This window comes from Gavia stellata, chromosome 3 (genome assembly GCF_030936135.1).
Source record: "Gavia stellata isolate bGavSte3 chromosome 3, bGavSte3.hap2, whole genome shotgun sequence".
Taxonomy (NCBI): domain Eukaryota; kingdom Metazoa; phylum Chordata; class Aves; order Gaviiformes; family Gaviidae; genus Gavia; species Gavia stellata.
The window spans coordinates 39,006,419-39,031,907 of NC_082596.1; the positions used below are offsets into that span (position 1 = coordinate 39,006,419).

At 40.6% G+C, this 25,489-nt stretch overlaps 1 protein-coding gene and 1 long non-coding RNA gene across 2 annotated transcripts in view; one reads left to right on the forward strand and one right to left on the reverse strand.

Moving 5' to 3' along the window:
* Positions 1-312: 312 nt before the first annotated feature.
* LOC132316802 (uncharacterized) lies at positions 313-1,724 on the reverse strand. The gene is made up of 3 exons (XR_009483940.1): positions 1,697-1,724; positions 716-777; positions 313-379 (listed from the first exon to the last, which is right to left on the reverse strand). It is a non-coding gene; the product is annotated as an uncharacterized LOC132316802 (long non-coding RNA).
* Positions 1,725-2,410: 686 nt separating this feature from the next.
* PDE7A (phosphodiesterase 7A) overlaps positions 2,411-25,489 on the forward strand; it is a 75,279-nt gene continuing 52,200 nt past the window's right edge. Inside the window, exon 1 of the mRNA XM_059815187.1 lies at positions 2,411-2,548. Coding sequence (XP_059671170.1) covers positions 2,411-2,548 — 138 coding nt within the window. The remainder of the gene's footprint in view (positions 2,549-25,489) is intronic.

Genomic DNA, 25,489 nt, shown 5'->3' on the forward strand with positions numbered 1-25,489 from the left:
GGGAGGGAAATCCTGACTCCAGTGAAGCTGGTGGAGTTCTAGCAGTAACTTAAATGCACCGTTGATTTAATGTAAGCAGGCCAAATGAGAGTAAACTGTCAAAGAATGCGGAAGAAAACCTGACATACCTTAATTACTGGGAAAAAAAAGGCTGAGTATGTTATTTTACTGTGAATTATTATGTGCTTATTATATATTTTGAATTATTGCATGCATATATTATAAAATCATACTGTGAATGCTTGTGACATTTTCATTTCACGAAACAGTAGAAAAACAGCTAAAGAAAGCTTTTAGGACAAGGCAGTTGATCCAGTGTCCTCTCTCATGTGTCCATATGTCCTTGCAGCTATCCACGAGACAAAGTGAGATTGCAGTCCTGCAAAAGAACGAGGTGCATTTGTTAACTTTGTAGCTCAGAGTAAAATGGCTATCAGTCTACATCTATAAAACTTCGTTTCTACAACTAGTTCAAACAGGTGAAAATCTTCCATACACACCACCTATTCTTTCCAAATAGGCTTCTCCAAAGCCATGTCATTCCCTATAAATAACCATTATCATGTGAATACTAAACTTTTCTGCCAGTAAGCAAGCACTTAGAAGAACAATGTATTATGCAAAATTAAATCACATGAATCATTTTGCAAAATCTGATTTTTAAGTGGGTACAGGCACTTCATATATTATTCAAAGAACAGAAATGTTCCCTTACCTATCATGCTATATTTAGGATTTTTTTATGATGGAGAAATAGAAGAGGATAGAAAAAAGGAGCTGCAGGGAGAAACAAAGGGAGGCTTAGTTTCTACAAAACGAACCAAAGTTTAGTCCTAACTGCCCCAGCTAATGTGATGTACATTGCCACGGACCAGATGACCTCATGAATTACTCTTATTTCTTCCTTAAAGTCCAATTCCCCGAATTGTGTAGTTTGCCAGGCATCTCATTTTTTACCTGAACAAAAAATACATGGTTTTACCTCTTCATCTTGCAAAAAACCACCCCTCCACACTCTAAAAAATGAACAGCAAGGATTCAAATGCAAATACAAACTCCTCCGTGTAGTGCTTTTGAGAGAGAACGCATTTTAAACGAAACTGTCTTTCCGCGTTTGATTTTCGAGTAGCCGCGCAAGTTCGGCGCCCAGGGCCAGGCTGTACCGACCGGCGCCCAGCTTCCCGCGGAAGCAGCCAGAAACGCCGGACCCCGCCCTGGCAAGACCGCCGCCCCCTCAGCGAGGCTCCCCCAGCCCTCTAGGGCACAGCTAGGGGGGCACCAAGGGCTGACAGAAAACGAAGGCACCGAGTCACCCCCCCCCGCCACAACCGCCTTCGCCGCCCGGCGCCTCCGGCCCTCACCGCCCCCCGGGCCCGGCCCCCTCAGGCCTCGCCCGTGTAGCGCCGGGGACGGCACGTGCTCAGCCCAGCGGGCGGCCGGGGGGAAGGAAGAAAGGAGGGAAGGAGGGAGGTGCCGCCTCCCGCCCCCGCCCCGGCAGCGCTGCCGGCCGCGGGGCGGGGCGCAGCCCGTCCCCTCATGCCCGCCTCAGCCCCGGCCTCGCCGCCGGCCGCGGCCGCCACCGAAGGCGCGAAAAGGAGGGCGCATGCGTCTTCCGCGGCGCGCGGGGCCCACTGGCGCCGCCGAGCCACCCTGCTGCGCACGGGCGGGAGGGAGGAAGGGGAGAGTGGGTAGTTACGTGATGACGCTCTGCGTGTCGCCAGTCGCGCGACCCACGCAGAGTCCGTCGGGCTTCTGGCTCCTCCTGGGCCAGTGCGCTCGGGGCTGTTCCGAGTGGGGGCGGGCGGGGCGAAGGCTTCCTTCCTCCTCCTCCTCCTCCTCCTCCTCCTCCTCCCCCCCCTTTTCTCCCTCCTCCTCCCCGGGTCCCCTCTCCGAGGGCCCGGCCCCTTCCCCCCCGGCGAAGCGGGGCCGTGCGGCGGCGGCGGCACCTCCTCCTCCTCCTCCTCCCGGCCGTGCCGGACAATAGAGGCGAGCGCGGCGTGTGTCTCACCCAAAGCGGCCCCCCCAGGCCGGCCTCGCCTCCATGCGCGGCGCCGGGCAGCGGGGCTGACAGCGGCTCCCGCCGGCGGCAGCGAGGCCGAGGGAGCGGCCGCGGGCTCCGGGCCGGGACTCGCCGCCTCGGGCGCTAACAGAGGCGTCCCGCTTCGCCGCCTCCCCCTCACTGCCGGCGGCGGTTCCCGCCAGGCTTTGGCGGCGGAGGACAAAGGCCCGGGGCCCGGCGCGGCCCGGCCCGGCCCCCCGGGGGGTGCGGGGGCGGTGAGGAGGCGCCGGGCCCCCGCAGGGTTTCGCCGCGGGCTTCCCCCCGCCACCCCGCTGCGGCGAGCCCTGCGCGGGCAGGTGCGGCGGCGGGCGAGGCCGCTGCCCTGCGGGGGGTCGGCTCACGGAGGCTTCAATGGAAGTATGCTACCAGCTGCCGGTGCTGCCCCTGGACAGGCCGGTGCCGCAGCACGTCCTCAGCCGCAGAGGGGCCATCAGCTTCAGCTCCAGCTCCGCGCTCTTCGGCTGCCCCAACCCCCGGCAGCTCTCGCAGGTAGGCACCGCCACCGGACCACCGGCTCCCGCCTCTCTGCGGCCGCGGGGTCTGCGCCGGCTCGGCGACCCGCCGGTCCCCTGCCCGGCCGGGCGGCCCCGGCCAGCCCCCGCCGTGCCGCTGCTGGGCGTCAGGGCCTGCTTTTGGTGTCCGCGGGGAGCTGGTGGTGCTGCGGCGGGGGTGGGCTGGCGGCGGAGCTGCCCCCGCGGGCGCCCGGGGAGCTGCGGCGGGGGGCGGCGGCAGGGGCGAGCGGCCTGCCTCCCCGGCCGAGCCGCCGGTCGCGCCTTCCCCGCCTGCCGCCAAATACCGGTGTCGGTGACGACAAAATGCAACGTTTTACAGGCTTATGGCTACTTATTGTCGAGGTTATCTTTTTGGCGTTGGTTGTAATGCGAGTGGTGGACTCTTTGGGGTTTATTTCCAGAGCCAGTGAATTATTTGTTTCTTCTGTAGTTTTTAAACTAGAGCTGTTTTCTAGCGTTGTAGCTTGGGCTTTCTTTGAAGGGTCTAAGTTTCCTATGGGGTTGCCAAAAGCTGCAATGACTTTACTGAAATAATGAACATGCACTGCAGTGTTTTATTTGGGATGCTAAGCTATTTCTCCCTCCAACTATTAAGACTTGGCAATCCGTCTAGAAAGAGACAAAGATCCTTGGCTTTTTCATTTCCACGGTATTGTTCCCTGCCCACATTACATCAGTCACAAGATGAACTACAGTGTATTTTGTTTCATCTCATCGTGTTGGAAATACTATGAAAAGGGTCATTATAACTATCAGGACAAAAGGGAGGTTTTTCTTGGGAACAGTGCCCTAAATCTCTGAATATCCGTTAGTATGGTTTCCCAGCAAACAGCAATAAAATTATATTCTGGCGGAAGTCTCCGGAGAAAATTTGGAATTATGGTGGAAAGCATGTGTTTTGGTGGGAAGTCAGCCGGTTTTGGCTGCTAGGGATTTCCTGTAATGTCTAGATTGAAAGGTCTGTTTCAGTGCTCTGAAGTTAAGTTGTCCTTACAGAAGATGTTGTCTTCCCTTTTCACGTGTGTAATGGTAATTTTTTGTTGTTTACATTTTTGGGGTATCTTATTAAGTTATTCTGCTTTTTCATGACTTGCTGTGCTTCATACATGCACATATAGAAAACATAGAGCTACCAGTCTCTTTTGGCTTTGTCTCTGCAGTGAAGCTCTGTGTGTATGTGAGCATTAGGCATGTGTATGTTTGGGAAGGAAGAATCAACAAAATACTGTGTTAAGGACCAGGAATTTGAATGCATATGGAAATAATTATTAGTAAGCAAATGAAGATGAACATATGTTGACAACCCTCCCTTCCCTGAGTATGAATGTAATAATTGACAAAAAATTGTTTTTATGACAAATTAGTTTTCCATGTAGCAACTGGTTAGGATGGTTTCCATTTGTACCACTTGATCGGAGTTGTACTTTGGTGAGTTTTCCATACATACAAGTTGTCTTGAAAGTGCAACCTAATTTAGCACGTTTTGTCCAGTGCAAATAAGAGTCTCTCTTGTTTGAAGCATTCATAGTCTTCTGGGAAAAGGAATAGGCAAAATGGTCAAGGTGATTTATTGTATTTATTCCTTTTCTGTGTGGTCTCCAGAGCAGGTGATGCATGAATTGTATACAAGCTTATAAAATTAAATATGGTATTGACATTTAAGGTTTTTTCCCAACTTTCAAGCTTCTCAATAGATTCCTTGTTTTCTGACCAATATGCTGCAGGTATATTAGAATGAGTCATAGGGAGAGGTGCTTGAATAACTTGTAAAAAAGTGAAAACTATACGTATGCTTGACCAAGTAGTATTTCCTTTGAGTAAACAAGAGAAATAAGCTTATGCATTAATAAAAGGGAATTAGGATATTTAACTGAGGAAATCTTTGCTAATATCGGCCAGCTGATTAGAGTACAGCTATGTTTTGCTGTCTTTACCTTTTTTTTTTTTTCCTTTCCCTGAAGTCTCCTACAGATAATAGGATGTGAATGTCTACCAGACCTGCAATACAGGCTGGGGTAAATGATGGACTAAGAAGCATCACCAGTGTGATTAATGATTCTGTGTAACTTCTGAACTTAATTTCACCTTGCAAGTCTCTTGTAAGACTCCTAGTATTCCAGTTCCATTGCTGTTCAAAGAGGTCTGAACCCTTACCAGCCTGTTGTTTTCAGTCTTCTGTTCGGGTTATCTTTGAGCAATAGGAGTAAAACTGGAGATGTGTATTAGCAAACTCAAGAAACCAGTACGTACAGCCAGCGTTTTACAGTAAATACACATATGGCAAATTTTCTTAAAAAATATAAGGTCTTGAAAATTGAATTCACAGTTACAGATTAAAAGTGAAATGATTCAGGCGTAAGACTTCTTAGGCACATCCTTCCATGAAGGAGGTATTTTACATGGGAAACACAGGTGAGACAAATGCATGGTACATTAGACATAGCATTTAATTGTGATAATGCTAAGCAGGCAAATATTTATCTCTTTTAATAAGTGAAATTTCAGTTTAATATTTTGTTAAAGTTTCACTAAATGGGTTCAAAATGGGCTCTGTGTTTCTTTTTTTAAAGCTTAAATAAAGTGGTGCTGGAAGTGACCTCAAGAATTCTGGTATACTCCTCTCAGCCCCAGGAAGGATAAATTATACTTACAGTATTATTAGCAGATGTTTGTCTAATCTGTTTGCTTAATCTGTTTTTTAAGATGCAGTCTTATGAGATGCAGGGAGCTGACATAACTCATTATCGCTGAAGGTTAAAGTCCTGATGTTGGGCATGTATTATTACTACTTCCCTTTATGCCATCTTTGATGCTTGTCAGGTGTTTGCTGATTCAGTTCACTAAACCAGCAGAAAACTAATACAAGCAGGAAACTGGGTAGCTGCCTGCCATCTCTTTGAATAAAATAGGCTTAGTGAAGTTTGTCGGAACTGATTTAAAGGAAAGGCTGGTACCACTAGGCTTTTGAAACCCATAAAAGCCTCAGATAATAGAAATTATGCAATCTTACTAGGCAATTTAACTGTTGTTAATAGTGCTTAACTGTTACTGTCATAAGAGAGTTCTTTCCTAATACTGAATTTAGATCTTCCTTATGGCGATTTACACCTGTTACTATCTCCAGTAAATGTAGAGAAAAGCTTACTCCTTTTCTCTTTGCAGTTTTCTTTTATGTATGAATTATTTCCCTGTAGTCCTCTTTTCTTTAATTTCAAAGTAATAACAGCTACAATAGTAAAAGTGCCATCTGTTACCTGGAGGTTATTTGTGATATTTATTGTTCAAGTCCAGTCAAGTGAAAAGCTGTTATTGTATGGTTTTATACAATTGTTTGAATTAATAATTGTCTTTGAACATGAAATAATTTTAAATGCTAGTGTTAAAAGATGTTTTTAAGGGCATTTGAATGGGTAACTGTTGAAATGACTAGGACATTTCACACTGGTGAGATTGAACTTAGGTTCACTGTGAGATCAAGTGGATGTTAAGTAGTACCTAGGATCATACATTTAGGTGTCATTGCAAATGTTACAAAATGATGTGTTTTAAATTTAAGCTGGGCTTCCAGAGGATGAATTTGGATTCTTTACCTCATCTGGTTTTCAACTTGTGTTGTTAATAGTAGTAAAAAGGAGTTTCTAAAACTGTCTGTACTTATTTAGTGTGAAAATTTTAGTCTGCCTTTTTTAATGAATAAGGGTTTATAATGAAAACCACTTTCCAAATGTAGCTGTGAGCACTTCTAGATTATGTGTCCTGTGTTGCGCTCCCCTCCCCCCCAAGTTGAATTGACATAAACATATCCCAAATAGTCAGAAAATGGCCTAACCTGCTATTTTTGACTCATTTCTATCCTTCTACCTTGTAACTGGTTCTGTGCTCTCTTCAGTGCCTCCAAAAATGGCATCAGTGGTATGTAGTAGCAGAGTCTGAATAGAAGTAAAGATGTAGTTTTGGCCTTTCTGTCCTTAAATGTTTGAAATTGATGATGTTAGAGAAAGATATCTCCTAAGGATGAAATTGCATGAGGGAATGGAGCAAATAACAGAAGACTCCATTTGAATCTCAGAAACATAGGCACTAAGTCTCTACCTGAAGTACCAAGTATTACTGTGTACCAGGTAGTACCATGTACTGCTACCTGGCATTTGATCATCTAGTTCATGATCCCTCTTTATTACATCTCTATTTCATGCATTTAAGCAATGTAGCATCATGCTTTGTGACTCTCCGTATTATATACAACTGAACAGTAGACTGCAGATCATGCACATGGAATCATAGATTTGGCTAAAGAGGATGCAGTGGGGGAAAAAAAAGTCAGTAAGAGCAGCTGGAAGTGTACTGCGCTGGTGGATTCTTCAGTGAAGGGTACGTGCTTCCTCTGAAAAATGTATTCCCCAACATCAACGAAGTGCTTTGGCTGCCTTCTGCTGCGTAAGTTCTCTTTTCAGTGTGTGTCATCTGATGCAATCCAAACATGTTTCGCTCTGCATGTAGCATTACAAGTTACAAGACACAGTTGAGAGGTGTATTTTTATGGTCTGAACATAGGCATTGGTCTTTAATCCCACGGTTGCACCTTTTTGCTGGGAGAAGTGGTGGCATGACCTATTTTTCCCTTGCAGCTGCTCATTTCTGCTCTGCTCCTGCATTTTCCTCTTAGTTGTGTCAACAACTTCTTTTTTTTAATCAGGTTATTTTTCAGCCCTCGCTGATTCATAGTACAGTTTTGCAAATGATTGTGCCTGTTAGTAAGGAGGAAGCAGTATGCCACAATGCTAGACCAGGAGTAACAAGGGGTGGGGAGACAGAAGGAATGCCTTAGGTGGCCCTGCTATTGAATGTGGAACCTTACCCTAAAACCCTTTCTTTCCTCATCTGCTGTGCTTCACAACTTTTCTTTTATACCTTTCTAATCCTCTCCATCAGTATTTCTCAGATACTTCCTTTCTTATTAGCTTTCTCCTGCCATTTTCCATATCTCTGCTGCATGAATAATTAACAAGTTAAAATAATGAAGTAATTTTCATGATATGATTCCTAGCCTCTGGAATTAATTCTGTGTGTTGCTGCTATGCTTGCCATTCCCTTCATCTTGTATTTATTGTGTCTGGTTGCTGAGATTGCATCTGTTCATATGAGAGACAGGGACTGACTCTGACTCTACGCACAGAACGGACAAGTTCTGGTTGGGGATTTCATGCACTACAGTAATTTTGTGTGTCAGTTCATTTTTAAAATGCTCTCTTGAGTTTTATGACCAATTAACTTTTTCATATGTTGTAGTGTAAAGCAACATTGGTACTTTCATTTTGCAAAAGGTCATAGCAGCTTGTTTCATGGCCTATAATTGCCTATGTAAGATCTAAGCAGAATAATAGTTTAAAGTCCCCACTAATTAGATTGTCTTAAATCACCAGAAGTCAATTCTTCTTTGTCCAGATTGTGTAATAGTATGTCTTTTGCTTTTTATGAACCTCAATTTTCTGATGCTATCTTTAAAGAGAGAAATTGGTTTGAGAAGAGAGATTGTAGCTATGTGCCCCTTAAGTTGTGAAATAATGGATTTTAATCATAAAACAGTTTAACAAGAAGTTGGCATTAGTGTATGAATATTCAATATTCTATATGAACTAATAATGTAGTTGTTGGAATTATAACTGTTTTGTATGGATGCCTGTTTCAGCAGCTTTTCTTTAAAAAAAACCAAACCTGTATTTGTTAAGTAAGTCTGGTTTTTTAGGTTGCTTGAGAAAAGCAACAGTATCCAAATTGGTTAATTCTGAGTCAATATGGTAATATCCGTAATTATGAGGTAAAATAAAGTATAAAAATAATGTAATTTTCAGACATTTCTGTTGTTTTGCTCTTCTGGCATGTGGAAAATAATGTTGAGGACATCTGCAGTTTGAATCCTTATTTCTTCAGTTCTTTTATTTTCTACAAAGCCTGTGGGGGGGAAGAAGCCCTGGTAATAGTTAGAATGGTGATTTGTTAGAACAGTTCTCCATCATGTCAATGACCACTGGCTTATTGTTTTCCTGTGTTTTCCTCATCACTCAGTATCTACCAGTTTCCATTTGTTTTCTGCTAAAATTGTAGGTTTCTGAATATACTCAGTCATTTTCTAGCATAGAGGATCTCAGATTCATGACTATTTCCAGGTCCTGCTAGGTTATGGCTCATGTATAAGAAACACCTTTTGGGTTGGACTAAACCTGTTGTATTTGCCTTTCTTAAAAATTCACTGAATCTGCATGGAAATAGTGAGTAATTTGGCAGCTCAAATTAGTTTTTTTTTTCCCCAGAAGTGTGAAACTAAAGTAACTTGGTTGTCCTTTACTGTGTAAATCTTTAACACACATAAGTATTTTCCACATGTGAATTTGTACAGTTGGGTGTCTAAGATGTAAATTCACGTATCTCATGATATGATTGAAGGAATACACTATATTCTGTTAGTTAAAATGTCCTTTCCATGTAAGTGAAGGACTGGTGATGGACATGGTAAAAACTTGAAGAGTTTAATCTTAATCTCAGAAATCATACTAAATAATACATTTAGTGCAAATAGTCCTTTCTTTGCATGCACAGCTAAATGAAGTGTTCGATTCTACGTGAGAGAATTCTTTTGTATAAGCAAATACAAATGTTTGGTGTGTGCACGCACATGCACATAGGGTCTTACATGAAGCATGTGTCTGAGACCGGGAATTGAACATAGACCTCTCAAATGCAAGTTAAGTGTTATGCACAGAAATCCTCATAGGAGAACTTGGAAGAGTTTGTGTTTCATTAGATGTGAAGTTTTCCTCTGTTTGTTCTGATTATGTCATTAACAAGTAACTGCGGTGTAAATAACCACCCCATGTAATCCAGCAAGGCAGCCTGCCAAAGAGAAAATATTTTATTATAAAAATGCAGTTCTGGAAAACTGGATTTAAGGGTTAGTTGGGGAATTGTTTATTTGTATGATTGCATCCTAGGTGTATTGTAAGGAATTTGTAGCCAAATGTTTTGTTTTCTTTCTGGTTGAAAATAAATTTGTGGCTGTTATCTCATATTCCCTGCCCTCCTCCCTTCCATACCCTGAGAATTTTTTATTTCTATTACAGCAGTCAAACTCCTGTTTTCCTCCCACTTCCCCCTGCTTTGTACACCTGTGATACGGCAGTCTAATTTATTATCTTCCTGACCACACTCCCACAATAATTATAATTAAAGAGATTCTTGGAGTCTGCTTTTCATCACAAGGTAGAGGGCAAATTCTTTTCTCAGCTCCTAGCTGAAAGCATGAAGGAGCCAAAATTTGCAGGAGGCCCTCCTTCTCTGCCTGCCTGAGCATCAGAAAGAGTATGCTGCAATGAGAATAATGAAGATAGCTCTGTATTAGCAGAAGATTTTAGTATTTCTCCCACTCCGTGCTGCCAGATGAGATATGTGGAGAGAAAGAGGCTGTTTCTTCGACCAGTGATTTTTTTTTTTTTTTCTCCATAGCAGATATAGCTTGAGGCTACTCTGACTAGTAAAACTGGGTATTTAATACACGCAAAATACAACCGGTTGCCCACTTGAGGGCAAGGGGTCAAATCTATCCCAAGGGGAAAAAAACCCAAAGGAAAAAGATACAGGAGCCTATCGCAAGGCTGTGAGGGAAAAGGTTATAATGGGAAGCTTGAGACTTCAGTAGGTGCATCAGCCTTCGTACAGGAAAGGTTTAGCATCTTTGTGCACAGTCTCTGTCTGATGTAGTGGTTCTTAGTTGTTTTAGAAATTGAGGTATGTATGGTGTTGGGATGCTGACAAGCAAGTGATTTCCTGAGGGACTCATTTATACATCTAGATCAGAGAAAGTTAACACTCTTACAAAAAATACTCTGGTTTTTTATAGTGGAGTCTGGTAGTGGAGGGTCCATAGCTGTCATGGCAGGAGTGATGCTGGCCTGTGTTATTTCTTGCTTTATGATTGTAGCTAATACACTCCATATATTGATGTTGCAGTTGACAGCGCGCTGAGGAGGCTTCACATTTAGTCAGGCATGAACTCTCACTTCTGTTTTTTTTAAACTTCACTGTTGCACAGGAACTTTACTGAAATCTCCTCAAAAGTGTATGTGTGGTGGTGTTGTCAGTAGTGCCCTGCCTTAGCTTCTCTTTTGGAATGGTAAAGGCCTGTAACCAGTTTTCCAAAAGTCTGGAGTGCTTAAATTTCCTTAATTGTTATCTGTGGAATTTTAGACTTTAGATTTCATCAACTGTAATAATTGAGCTCTTTCTGGTATTGGGCAAAGAAAAATGCATACAGTTTCTTTTACAGCTGCAAATAGGGTGTAAGACTGTTAAATATAAAATGTCTATCCATGGAAGTAAAGGTGAGGAATTTTCTTTGAAGTTCTTGCTTATTGTGAGAACTCTAGAGAGTAACTTGGAGTTTTGTTCTGTCATTTCTTCTGTTGTAGTGTCTGAGCCACATTTCCTTTAGCATGGTGATAATAGGAATTTCTGCACTTTTCACTGGATTTAAACAATATGCTTAATCAGCTTTTCCTAGCTTGTTTTCATTTGGACAAAATAAACTGATTACATCTTTGTCCAAATAAAACATCTAGTATTTAGCCCACAAATTGACAGAGGAAATGGTAGAACTTTATCTATTGCCTGAATTTAAAAAAAAAAAAAAAAGAAAAAAGTGAACTTGAGTTTTTTTACCTTGAGAATCCCATATGTCCCAAATGCTTCAAAAAAAATTGTTGTCCACCCCAGTTATTTCCTTCTTCTTTCAAAAAGGATACTGGTTCTTTTCGGAATATAGTCACCCTGTTGATATCTTTGTCACTTCAGATTATTGTGAGAATTTTGCAACCTACCATAAATGAAGACTAGAAGTTAAACACAGCAAATTGCAGGTACTAAATTCCTTAAGTTTTGCTTGCAGGGAGTGTGTTGGGCTTGTACCCTGTGATCTGTATTGAGTTTTAGGCTCTTTTAAGGAGGAGAAAGGCTTAATTTCCTTAGAAGTGTTGAGTGGTTGAAGGTAAGGTTACCTTGGTGTTTTTCTTTTTCATGTGATATTATGGCATTATTTTTGCCAGTGCCCTCCAGCTTAATTTGAGACCGGAAGGAATGTTTTGTATCTTAATAAAAGGCCCTTGGTTAAAATTCTTTGCCTATCACCTTTTGATACAATAGACTGTAAGTGAAATAATCTGCTGTGCACTACAAGGCTAATCCATTTTCACGAGCTGTTTAGGAAAGATGATTTAAGAGGATTAGACAAGAAGTTATTATTCATGACTGGTTGACTAAGTAGGAAAGACTATTATAATTAATGAAATCTAAGACTTTTTTCTTTATCCTTAATACTGTTGTATTCATATGAGAACATAGGAAAGAGGCCATATACTAAAAAATCTGATTGTATTGAAACCAACTGGGGAGCCAGGACGTCCAATTTTTCTCTTATGCTGAATGTGGCAGAGAGTTTGGTTAGGGTGGGAGGAGGCAAAGATCCGTAAGCTAAAGAATACATCTTGAGCTCATTTCTTAATGTAATAATGCATATGTTACAGAAGGTTTTTGTTTCTGACACGCCTCATGTAAAGATTGTTGAAGCTAAGTACAAAGGTTTTTTTTATTTAATGTGTCATGAAAATAGAAGGGCAATTTCTTTAATTCTACCTTGTTTGACACTGATGCTGCGCTTAGTGCCTGGAGAGGCATGGTGGTTGATTATCGTTGACTGGAGCCGTAGTTTTTTATTACTAATATCATTTTAAGCAGAAATTCTTCTTTTTCAGAGAAGAGTTTTATTTAATATCTGCAGTCATAGTTCCAAGGCGCTTTTGGTGTTAAGTGTAAGCAGTATTGCTTGCACAGTAATTGCTTTTACCTGCGTATCTTTACTCCTCTCGCGCTGAAATTTGCACTCCTCTGACCCCACAGAAAGCCAGTTTACTGAGCTACAGCAGCAGAAAGCCCTTTCCTTTTTGTAGCAGTGATCTTCTGCTTTTTTGGCTCTCTTTTTTTTCTTGCAGGGTCTGAGGAGTGTTGGTGCAAGGGAAGGAGCAGGGACGTGCAGTTGGAGGCTGCACAATGTGTGGCAACACTGACTCAAGTTGTTTCCATTGCAGTTGGAGGAATGTCCAGAACAGCTGACAACTGTGTGGAATTGTTTCATTTTCTCCCCAAACAAGAGTGGGCTGAATAATTCCCTTGGTATTCAAATTAACTAATGCCATGTATTCTGCTATTTAGTATTCTTGAAAAAGCGTTGTGCACCCCATGTCTTTTATACATTAGTATTCACATAACTTCAAAATCTGTAATTTCGTCTTTATTAAGTGAGTCTACGCTTCTGTATTTTTCAAATATTGGATAGATTTGACTTGGTAAAAAGAACATTTTAAAAGGGCTGTTGTTAACCTTTGAATAAATGCTTGATAACATACATTAAGTCAAAAGAATCTATATTTCTTCCTCTTTTTTTAACTATAAAACATCCAGTTTGGAAATTTGGGTTAATAGACTTCTTCAAAATACAAAATTTTGGTTTTTTTATGTGTATGAATAGTACATTTAGAAATAATGTACAAATGAAAGTTTATTTTCATGTGAAACTGAAAGTGTCTTTCCTTTCTGCATTTTTTTTTCTGAAAAGTAGCTAGGTTGTTACAGTTTATAAATGAAATGTCAGACCATGAGGATCAATCCTGTCTTTTGTCTTTGGAGAATTGCTTAGAGTACTTAAAAGGCTTGCTAGTGTATATGTGGGTGCGTGTATTTTTATATATATATATATATGAAAATAAATATATAGATATATATCAAAATGTAGTAACTGAATGAGGGTATGGCAGGTGCTGCATAGATTCAGAAAAGACAAAAAACCGGTATTCATTGTACTATTTGTACCATGTTGTCCTGTGTCTGGCAAGTCACAGGACAAAACCATATCCTAAATATATCAATTTCTGGAAGATTGGTTGCTTTCACTTCATTATTTTTTTTTTTCCTAAGCAAGAAGTTTATACTAATTAGATAGCTAGCCTTTATCATTTACAGTAAGGTTTTAAAAGCACTTGGCAGAATGAACAATAGATAAAGACACATTTGTTTTACACTGTTGTAAGTGCTTCAGGATGATGTCAGGTAACTGTTGGGATTGTTCTTTTTAGTCTTTTCTTTTTTTTCCCCTCTTTCTCCAGATTCCTAGTTGTTAAATATCTCCTTCAAACTTTGTAAAGCTTGCCCTGAAGCATGTCTTAGGCCAAGGACAGTTGTACTGTAATAGCTGTTCTCTATGTTACTAAGTTGCCAAGTCAAACAAATTTGGATTGACTGAGTTCATGTGTGCACAGTTGTCCAGCCATCCATTTCTGCTGAATTTAATAGAGCACACAGTATGCTGATTATGTCAATTGGCAGAATTATTCTGAATCCCAGCCTGAAGTACATCCAGTTCTGTGGAGGTATTTATGGGTGGGTTTGTTAGGGGGGTGTGTGGAACCCAACCCCTGTCCTAGGAGAAGTGCCTTGTGGGGGTTCGGATGCCGTATGCTGGTCTGCCCAGTGCAGCACCATGAAAACATTCCCGGGAATCGTCAACATACCGGAGATAAGATAGGCCATACTGCTGATACATTTGTTGGATGATGATAGAAGAGAAGAAGCTACGGCAGTAAACGTACTGGCTTCCATTTTATGCATGCTGGCATTTGTGAGAAGAGAATTGATCAGTAGCAGATGATTGATCTGCAGATGAAGTAAAACTTGAGGATGGAAAAAGTGATGTGCATGGGCATCCTTACTTAGCAGCTCTTCATGTTTGCTGTAGAAGATGCCATATAAAGGTCTTACCTGAAGTTTCCTTTGTAATATTTGTGAGAGCAAGGAACGAGGGCTGAGTAAAGGCAGTGTATGAGAATTGTGCCACCAGTGCCTTCTGGGGTTTGTCTTCCTTGGGAGAAGGTGAAGATCAGATAATTTGTGTGAAGTGCTTGATGGCAGAATATTACCTCTGCGTTTTGTCAGATTGTTTTGAAAGCAGTATGGTTTTGTTGAATGCACACATTGATCCCCATCTGTTTCATCTGTTGTATTTGCATCAAAAGCTGCCTCAAAAGAAGTGTGGCCGGCAGGTCGAGGGAGGTGATTATCCCCTTCTACTCTGATCTCGTGAGACCCCACCTGGAGTACTGCGTTCAGCTCTGGGGTCCCCAACATAAGAACGACGTGGACCTGTTGGAGCAAGTCCAAAGGAGGGCCACAAAGATGATCAGAGGGCCGGAGCACCTCTCCTATGAAGACAGGTTGTTGGAGGAGTTCTTCAGCCTGGAGAAGAGAAGGCTCTGGGGAGACCCTCTAGCAGCCTTCCAGTACCTGAAGAGGGCCTACAAGAAAGCTGGAGAGGGACTTTTTATGAGGGCCTGTAGCGATAGGAGAGGGGATAATGGCTTTAAGCTGAAAGAGGGTGGATTTAGACTAGATCTTAGGAAGCAATTCTTCACCATGAGGGTAGTGAGGCACTGGAACAGGTTGCCCAGAGAAATTGTGGATGCCTCTGCCATGGAAGTGTTCAAGGCCAGGTTGGATGGGGCTTTGGGCAACGTGGTCTAGTGGAAGGTGTCCCTGCCTATGGCAGGGGCGTTGGAACTAGATGGTCTTACGGTCCCTTCCAACCCAAACCATTCTGTGATTTTCTCACCTCTACTCCCTGGTTTGTGGCATTGTTTTCTTCACGTTCCTACATAGTGGCCCAGGCCCAAATACAGCCTTTCAAACCCTCTGTGAAAGTTTCAGGTGTGTTTATGGGGCCCAGTACTTCACTTCACTCCAGAAGTGCCAATGAAAACAAGTTTGGTAACTAAAGGAAATTGATCTATTGCAAAAATATGATTAGCTATTATAGTAATATGTAATAAAGTTTTAAGCTGATCTGTTTTTTATGAATTCCACTGATTTCATTGCTTTGGGAGAAAGAAGGAAGCAGCTGTGGTCAGGAGGAGAAAGCAGTAGACTTTTAGGGCTTCCATGGACACCTAGGCTTGTGTGTGTTGTCATGTAGTGGTGTATACTTTCATCCCTGCTTCTCATGAAGAGATATTCTTTGATGGTAATGGGCTGTGCCACTAATTCTCTGCAGGGGATGAAAAAAAGATCGTACTGCAGAGAGTATGGCAGCTCCTACACAATACAGAGAGGCCTCCAGTGAAGCAATGATCACTGAGTTACAGTTACCAGCACTGAGCTTGCTTCTCAATTGCTTCTTCAGTGTCTCTGTATCAATTTTCTCACCCTTGTTGAAACCATATAGCGGCCTCTAGCACTGCCAGAGCAGCGAGACAGCTCTTACTCTTGTTGCAGTGGTCTTTTAACCTCTCTTGGGGCCTCACAAGGATGTGAACTGCTTCACATCCATCTGTCTGCTCAGTGGTATTGTCTCATAGATAATATAATTATCTGTGCTCCCAGTTTGGGCCCCTTGTGCTGCTGCTTTGCCTTGTAATTCCAGCAGATCCAGGACTGCTGCCTGCACGCAACTAGGATATAGGGGCTGCATTTGAGGTGTGTCTAGCACATATTTCACCATCAGTTTCAGGAGCTCTGCCTCTGGATTGCAGGCTGACTTTGGGTGGGCACAGGATACAGTACTAGGTGTAAGAGCTTGTGCTCTATGGAGTGACGGTGTCTTTTGGAGCATGGTTTTTAAAGTGCTCAGTAACTGGGGAAGAGAGGTAGTTGTTAGAGTTGAAATGACTTGACTTGAAAGAGGAAGGACACAGGGAAAGACAGAATCCTGGTTTTGGAAATGAGCCTGATTCTACTGAGCGTTCAGATGGAGAGTATGGTTGTAGTTTCTAGTTTCTGTAGTTTTTTCCAAAACCTTACTCTTCCTTTAACTGCTATGAGTCTTCTGAACACCCAAGTCAACCAGTAGAGAGTATAGGCCTGAAATAGTTTATAAAGGGGGGCTGTGAAATGTGCTTTTGTCCTTAGTCCACAGTTTAGTGATTGGAAAGGGTTTGGTAAAAGCACCAGAGCAATGATATCCAGAGGACTATCGAGGAAGCTACTAATGTAGGTTAATTAGACTCATAAAGAACTGAAATAATTCAAAGTCAAATTTCGTCCTGTGAACAAACTGACCTGGGAAAAAAACCTTATATGCAGGCAAAGGAATTAACATCTTATCATTACAGTACTTCTTTTGATACCTTCTTTTTTTATATTCAGTCCCAGGCATCCTGCAGGGTTTTACTGTTCTATCAGTCCATGGTCCTACATTTTCTAGTACAGGAAAAAGAAACATACTAGTGAAAATTCATTGGTGCATTCACAATGTGATGTTCAACAAAGATAGGAGATTAGCAGTTCTGAAGACAGACGAAATGTTCTTGTAGTTAAAATGGATATTTAGTGAAGTGCTTATGTTCTTTAGTTTTGTAGTGTGCAAGTCTATTATGTGAATTTTACCCTATCTAAATACTTTTTTATTTCAGTTTGCAGTTCTTAACTAGATGCGTGCATGCTAGCTAGTTACACTTACTTGGCTGAAATGTGCAAGGGTTATCTGTGTTTTAAATCTTTCTCTGTACTGTTATGAATAATAATGTTAAAATAAAATCGGGAATCAAAATACTGTTAAACCTCTGCTCTAAGGCTGAGAAATTGTATAAAGGACTGTAGGTAATATAAGGGACTTTTTCATCTCCGCTCTAACAGCAGTGACCTCTCATGTCCTGTGTGATCTGGTTGAAAGGCGTGCTGAAGCGTCCATCTCCTCCAGCATCTCTGTTCCCATCCCAGCTATGCAGATACACAGAAGCGTATCCCTTCACTTAGCTGTTTTTGGAATCTTTCCTCCTTCATAAGTTCCCTTTCCAAGGCTTATAGGCTCTTCTGTCTACTGTAGAATATGGTATTTCTGCCTCTGTACTTTTGAGGGGAAGAGGGACTCGTGCTTAGGGGAGAAGGGTCTGGTCAGTCTGTAATCCTGTTTGAGACAGAAAAGGGTTGAGAATGAAGACATACATAAATATTCTGGGGTCTGATGACGCAAGCTGGGGCCCAGGACCAGTAAACCAGAATTACTGGCGCAGATACTGTAGTAGGCATTAGTGCTAGAATCTTTGGTGCTGCTTCCACTTTTAACTGCGGTGTACTCTTGTAGAGTGTAATGCTTTTTCACTAAATTAAATTAATGCATTTATGTGTATTTGTGAAAAATTACTCTGAGATAAGGACATGTCTTTCATAATAGCGTTTTTATGCTAGATCTCCAACAGCAGCCATGGGTTACTCTGATTACTGGGCATCTTTTTTGCTAGAGAGCAATAGGATGACTTCTTTCTCCAATCTAAAGAGGTAGAATCTCTGGTTGGTGGGCTTTAAAATAAAATGTTGTCTTAGTATTCAATGGACATTAAAATGCTGTTGGCCTGCTGAAGGAAGTGCGTTTGTCTTTCATGAATGTTCACCTTTGTGAGTACACTTCAAGTATTTAAGTATCAAATTAATTCTGTTTGACCATTTTTAATAGGCATTCTGCTAAGGGAAGACTGAAGGACTACCAAGCTGCTTGTTTTCAAAGTTCTCGAGCAGTGTTTGAATGAAGCTAGCTAGTGGACAGATGCGTAAGGGCTGTGCTTGGTAATGCTGACTATTCATCATACTGTGTGAAAACTCCAATAATTGGTCCTTCATACTCACAAAATGGGGCACATAGAAGTTCGCATCTCCTACTGTCTTGTCTAAGAAGAATGCTTTTTCTTTTTTACCTCACAACTTTAACTAGAATTCATCAAGCAAATATGTAGTGCTTAGGAGGAGTGTGAGCTTTTTGATACTAAATACGCACAGTAGTGTGAAGGAGAAAAATGCTGTTTGAATGTGTAAAACTAGCAGGAAAGATAGGAAAAATCCATAGCAGAGCCTGTAATTTAAAAGGAAAAAAATTGGTGGGGATGTTCTTGTGTAGATTTTTCAAATACTTGAGATGTGCTATTTAAGAACTATGCATGCTTTGGTCTTGTCCTTTGATTCCTTGTAAGGGTATAAAAGGTGGCCCAAGTGCACTGCTCTGCTGGTTTCTGTTGCCAGTGGTAAAGGGACAGACTCAATCATTCATTCATTCTCTCTCTGTCAGGCACACATACACAGGCATACACTTCAACAAGAAATAAAGGCATTTAAAAATGTTATGTGTGGATGGACAAGCTTTGGAATTAAGAATTTTCAGGTTTGCTACTTTAAATTGTCCTGCAATCACAGACCAAATTATGGCAAAAGTATTCCTTCTTGAAGATGATTAAGGAGTTTTAAGTATTCTAAGAGCAGTTCTTGAGGCCATGGGGCACAAATTAATTCTAATTAGCCCATGGTGGAATGTGTCATTGAGGTTTTAAAACTTTCTGTTCTATAAGGTAGATAGCCCAGCATGTTTCTGAAGATGTCTTGCCATGTTAAAATCCACACACCACCACCTGGAGGGTTCTTCTTTAAATTGCCAGTCTGCTTTGTGATATGTATCTCTAAAGCCAGCTGACAACTCAAAGCAGTTGAACATCTGCAGGGACCACATTACCTAAATGTGTTGGCACCAATGTCAGTTCTTCCTACACATTCAAATGAAGCTGGTATGGTTGTACAGTATCTTCTTAATCAGCTTTGTCTGGCCATTTAGGTGATTTGTCTTTGGAAATTACGTCAGTTACTTAAGAATTTGTGGTACCTCACATATTGGCGAGGAAAGTGCGGTTGTAAGAAACTGAGCAGGAAGAAGGAAAGCTGAAGAAGCTGGTCATTAAGTTCCCTTCTGGAAGATGAGACCTACCGAATCTTTTCAGTATTAGCTCTCTTTCTGCAAACTGGTTTCAGGGTATGCAGATTAAGTGAAAAATAAATGTCGTTTTCTTCTGAAGTGAACTTCTAGGCTGGTTTTTGGTGGGTCTGTGTTGTTTTTTGTTTGGAAAAGCAAAGTAACTGATTTTATGGGTAATACTAGCTGCCTTGGTGTTGCCTGGAATATAGGCAAGGCTATGCATTGAAGGCTTACAGAGCAACGCTCCAGAAGCTGTATCTGTACTCACGAATGTAAACAACTCCAGTTGCAACTTGAATGTTTTTTACCATCTTAGAGTTTCCAAGTTCATGTAAATGTTAAATGCCTTCCTTAGAAGTTAACTGTTACACAAGTATGATACATGCATTATAATTTGCAGATAGTATTGATTTAAATAATTTGATTAAAAAAATGCTTTGTGCATCACAGTGAACATAAATTATTTTTGTATCCTGTTGCTTTCATTCAAATACAGTAGGTGAAACATAATAATTACAGCTATTGGAATACACAAGTTTTTTGTTCCCAGGCTTGTATTTGTATTAGTGGAGGGCATTTAAAGTTAAGAGAATGCTCTCATTTTTTTTATTCAGCCTCTCCTTTTTCAGCTTTCCTTTAAAGATTTAATTTAAGATTTCAGATCAAATTATCAGTATTTCTGTAACAATTAACTTTGGTTAGTGTTTTTCTGTTGGTGGAAAAAGTGGAAGTGAAAGTCTTATTTTAGTGTTTTTAAATTATGAACATTGATAGATGTTGCATCATAAAATTGGTGGGTTATTATTACATTTTCAGGTGTTTTATACTTTCTAAAATAGTTTTTTATCTTAGCCACTATATTATAACCAAGTATATTATTCTGATAGTATTTTGGCATGGGTTGGTGCTATTCCTGAAAGCAATCTCTTGATGGGGGATTTCTAAGAGAGTTTGAGGATCTGCTCTTTCAGGGATGGCTGGGGAATGGGAAGAGCCTCACCGGTTAATGCCTGACTACATTTCTTCTGTACTGTTAGGAGAAACTCTTTGTGTGGATTAATGATTTTGGTTCCATCAACAGACAGACTGTTCTTTTACCAGCACAATAAAGAACGTAATATAAAGTTGTCATCGCACAGATCCAGAATCTGGCATCCCTGATATCTTTGAGACCTTCATTGTGACATACGAATTAAGTTGCGGGCTGTTGATATTCTGCATAAATCTAGACAGGGGTGCAAGGAAAAAAAAAAATTCATGGCATATCTGAGGAGAATTTTGTAGATTTAGAAAGCACCTAAATCAAGGTAGTTTTATCAAGGTACTGAAGGTAGTTTTATCAAGGTACTGAAGATTAAACTGTCTTTATAGGTAGTGAATTAGCCTTTTATATCAACAGATATAATGGGCCTGTTAGTTCATTGATGATAATTACAGAATTGATATGCTGTTTCAGGTGTATTACAGTTTTTGGCTATTGGGAAGGCTTAAGATAGGAGTCTGTGTAATGCTTGTCATCATGCATTGTTTCTAGTTATTAATTTCTTTTTTCTCTTGATCTGATGATGCTTTAATGCTTTTAGTGCTGGATACTTTTAGGTAGCTTGCCTGCCAGTTTTGACCATAGATACAAAAAGTTGTTGTTCTAGAAAGCCAGATTACCTTCCTGCCCATAGTCTCCCCCTCCCCCCCAAGATAATTATTTGAGGAATCAATATGATATCAATATGCCAAGTGATTATTAGCAGGACCATTTTCATTTCAAGGGATGCCACTGGTATGATATTGATTTGATCTGATAGAGTTTGACAACACCTGCAGTTTAAAAAGAAAAGAAAAAAAAAATAGGTTTCTTACCATGTACACATCAAGGAAAGGATTCACCTAGTATTCTCTATAGGAAAAAGTGGTTAGGAATCTGAGGAGCCTTCTGCACACCTGTAGCAGGCTTTGACATGCACAGATTTAGAGCATACACGTAGGCTGTTCCCATATTTATAAGCTCACTGAGTCTGTTCTAGACTTCATCATATCAAATGATCTCAGTGCCCAGAACATGCTGATTTGCTGTGTGTGATAACAAGTTGCTCTCTGAAGGATTTCCAGATATCTGGCAGTCCAGATTGATAAATGTAGGGAAATTGGATAGGTTACTTTTTAAGAACTTTGTCCAAACTGGTGCAGTTCATAGATGTGCCGTTGCATATGCATGCCAAAATGGAAAATGTCAGGCAGGGGGGAAAAATAGTCTACTGGCTGCTTGTTGAGGGAGACAAGAATATGCCTGGTTTCTCTTCTGGTTCCCTGTTTGTGTGAGCTGTGAAGTAGTACCCAAGTTTCTTCTGGATTAATCTGGTGGTGATGGTGAGGCTCAGTTCCTACCTGCAGTTAGTTAATTGTCATGAGTGGCAGTTAAAGAAAAGCCTGTGGATATTGTCTTCTCCTTTCTTAGAGTACACATGTTGTGTATATCTATGGATTCATGAATTCAGTCAATTCTTTTCTACCAGCTCCTGCAAAGAGTTGGGTTACTCTTCTGACTTAGCAAAATGTTTGCTCATCTTATTTCAGGAGAAGTTCTTATGCCTTGTTACAAGCCTGAGGTGGGTTTCCCCAGCCTCCCATTTTCTAAACTCTCGGTTAATGAACTATCTTACTGTAAGGTTTTCTGAGCAGTTTGCAGACCTTGTTAAAAACGTTTCACTGCAGCACAAAAGCTAAGAGCAGCTAAGTAGCACTGTTGAATGGGTTGTCGTCTTTGGGCCTGAGGAACATTCATATATATTCTTCAGAAATTTGTAGGTTGGTTGTGCTTTTGCTAGTGCAAGAAAAGGGTAGGAAGTGAAACCCATTGGAGTTGAAACTGAGCAAACAAACCACTATCATATAGATAATGTATGGGGAGAAAAACCCAAGCCCAAATATGGTTCCTTGAAAATTAGATTCTTCTCTCAAAAAACTTGTTCAGACCTCCCCCTCCTCCCATTTTTTCTGTCTTAAGAGCAAACAAAAATGATAAGCAGTTCTGATGTTGAGCTTTCTCACCTATTTTTTTTCCTCATCTGAAGTGCAGTGGGGGGCTTTCAGTTCAGTTGTTCGTTGGGTTTCTTATATGTCACCCTTTTGTATGTTTGAAATAACAAAAATACTGACAGTTATAGAAATCACCACCCTTTAAAACTGAAAGGAAGAATCTCAAACTGTTGTACAGAAATAAATGATAGATGTTAGGAAAAAAAAATACCGAAGTAATCCATCAGGTCAGTTTGTCAGGATATATTTTATGGTACAAAATGTCCAGGAAAAATTATAGTAAAATAAGTATGTTGTCATATTTGGTTAGAGAATAAAACTTAAATTCCTCTTTTGAGAGGTTTGTGATGCAGTTTATAGCGAGGAAGGGGGCTGGTAACCTACTTGCTTAATTTTGGATATGGAATTCCATTTTATATGGAATGTTTTCCATGAAAATACTGTGAGAATTTACAGCTAGTCTCATCTGCCAGTGGAAAGCAGCTTATTGTCCCTTCAGCTGTTTTTGTGGGGGATGTTTTTGCGACCTTTATAACTTCGCATTCAAAGAAATTTTTTAGCTTCTAGATGTCTATATTTTTCTATAAAAAGAGGAAAATGCTATAGTATTAACATGAAAATGTACTGTTTTGATGCAAACTGAAATTTGTCATGAGCGTTTCACAGATGTATGCTGTTTTTTAAACATAACCATATTTTTCTCTAATGCGATAACAGACTTGCCGATCTAAGCCTTGAAGAAGTTACGATTCCGATTTCAAAGCTGTCTTTCTGTGGTCTGTTCCAACATATGATAATAGATACCTACTTGCAAAAAATTAAGTTCTTGACTCCAGTGCCTCTCTTCAGGAGCCCTGCATTTGTATAAGTTATCCCACTCCTTCTCAACGTGTCTGGATTCAGGAGGAAGTGGAATAATATATATTGCCTTAGGGCAAGCCATGCCTCAGTGGAAGGCTGAAAGGTGTGCAGCTGAAGGGCGGCAAGCCTCCTGTATCACATGTCCACAGTATGTGGGAGGCTGGCGCCAGGAAAGGAGTTCAGCTTATTAGTTGTACTTCTTCCTACTTCTCGAATGTTAAGTGTTGTTATATTGAAACCTGTTTTGCAAAATTAGGGAATAAAAATAAGATCTAATAATGTCAATGCATTGAGGTGCAAGTCCACACTAGCCCTGGGTGTTGTACCCCACGCATACATACTGTAACAGACAGCATAGCAATCTCTCAGTTCAAGGTGATCTTGAAGCACTTACGATCTAGTCTTGTACCAATAAACACAAGCCATAACCTGACTATGAGAGATGTCAGTTTTTCAGATAAACTGCCCTATACCTGTGCATTTTAAAACATTAAGCAATTATTTTTATTAAACAAGGAAACTTAATTATAGCAATGTTTAGTTTCATTGTAATTATTGCAAAGGTTCTTAGGAGGCTTTCGAGCAATCTGCTGTGCTCTTGTGGCTAACCTGTTCAAAGCTTTGTATAATTTTAAGTTTTCAGGGTCAAAGGCATTTCAGTGTGAACTGTGCACTTAAAACTTATTCTCATCACTAAGGACAGATTGCGTCATGGCTACTGCCCGGACCATGCCTAGCCCCAATTACGCTACCACTTAACTCTAGTAGGCATTGTGTGTTGAACTAACCTGACTAGAGCAAGCAACTTTGGACAAGTTCTAAACCCAGGAGTTTTAAAAAAATTTTATTGAACTTTTGGGTTTGTAGATAATAGAGGCAGCTAATCCAGTGTAGAAAGTTCAGTTATTCAGGGAAAAGTGTAGGTAGCTACTCAGGTCAAGAAGGATAAAAATGAATCAGTGTACATAACTACTTTAATTGTTTTTGCATTGTACTGCTTTCTGTAAAAAGGTGATACTTGCTGGCTAAGTATGATTGCTTTAAATTCGTGCATTTGTTTCCAAACACAGCTTATATGCTCAGTGTATTGGTATATGTCTATATAAACATTTATTACTTGGGTTACATTTTCAATCTGTTAATTTTTAAAATAGATTTTTAATTTGCTTTCTATTGTTAGAACGTGATGAGTATGTATTTAGTTTATATCTTGAAACAGCAGAAGTGGCCTCTGAGATGAATCTAGAGTTTGCAGCTTCTTTGGGAAGTTACATGGGTAAAGTATGTTCTGACCCAATAGAACTTAATAGTTCGGTTTTTGGTTTGTGATTTTTTTTTTTTTTTTTTTTAAATTGAAACAAAAACTGTGACGTAAGTTTTCTTCCCTCATGGATGTAATTCTAAAGAGAAGTACAGCATTTAGGGAATATGCATTTGGATTGCCTGTGGCATCCATATTAACATCCTTACATCAATGCATTGTGAGGTTTTAATTTTGTTAATATTTTCCAGGAGATCTCTGCCTCCTTTATTGCACAAAATGTACTTGCTCGTGTTATGAGAAGTGTTATAACCGTTCCTTGTGTTTTTTGTCTAAGGCAGTTAAATGCCACTCTGGAGAAAAAGATATTTCTCATGCTTCCATGTTCTAATTGCTTATTAGACATGTAAATAAAGCTTTTCCTAGGTCATTATTGTATACTTCTCATTTGTTCAGTGCTTGATGTGAGATCTGGCAGCCTGATTTACTTTTCCTGCCCTCTTCCTCCCTTCCACCCACTCCCAACAGGGGAAAAAGCTCAGGCTGGGGAGCTATGTTTACATGAGGGCTGTATGTGATTAAAAAAATTGGAAGAATACAATTCTAGCAGTCTTAAATTGGGTGCCCAGAAGGACTGATGTTTGGGCTCTGATCTCTTTGTGCTGGGCTGGGGTTTTGAAGATGAATACTTGTGAAGTACTCTGATAATTTTGAGTGCTTAGAGAAGCCACTGAGAAAATTAATTCTGCCTTTGGAGTTTGAGCACTTTGGCAATACGTGAAGCCTATTGCCATTTCAGACCTTTCACTTTTCTTTTTAAGTAAAGAATTATGACTTAATTATGGGAGCAACAACCTATGTGCATAAATTGAGACTTGGGAGCTCTGTCGAAAACCAGCATGGAATCTTACTCTTGGTCTATTACATGGTATAAGAGAATT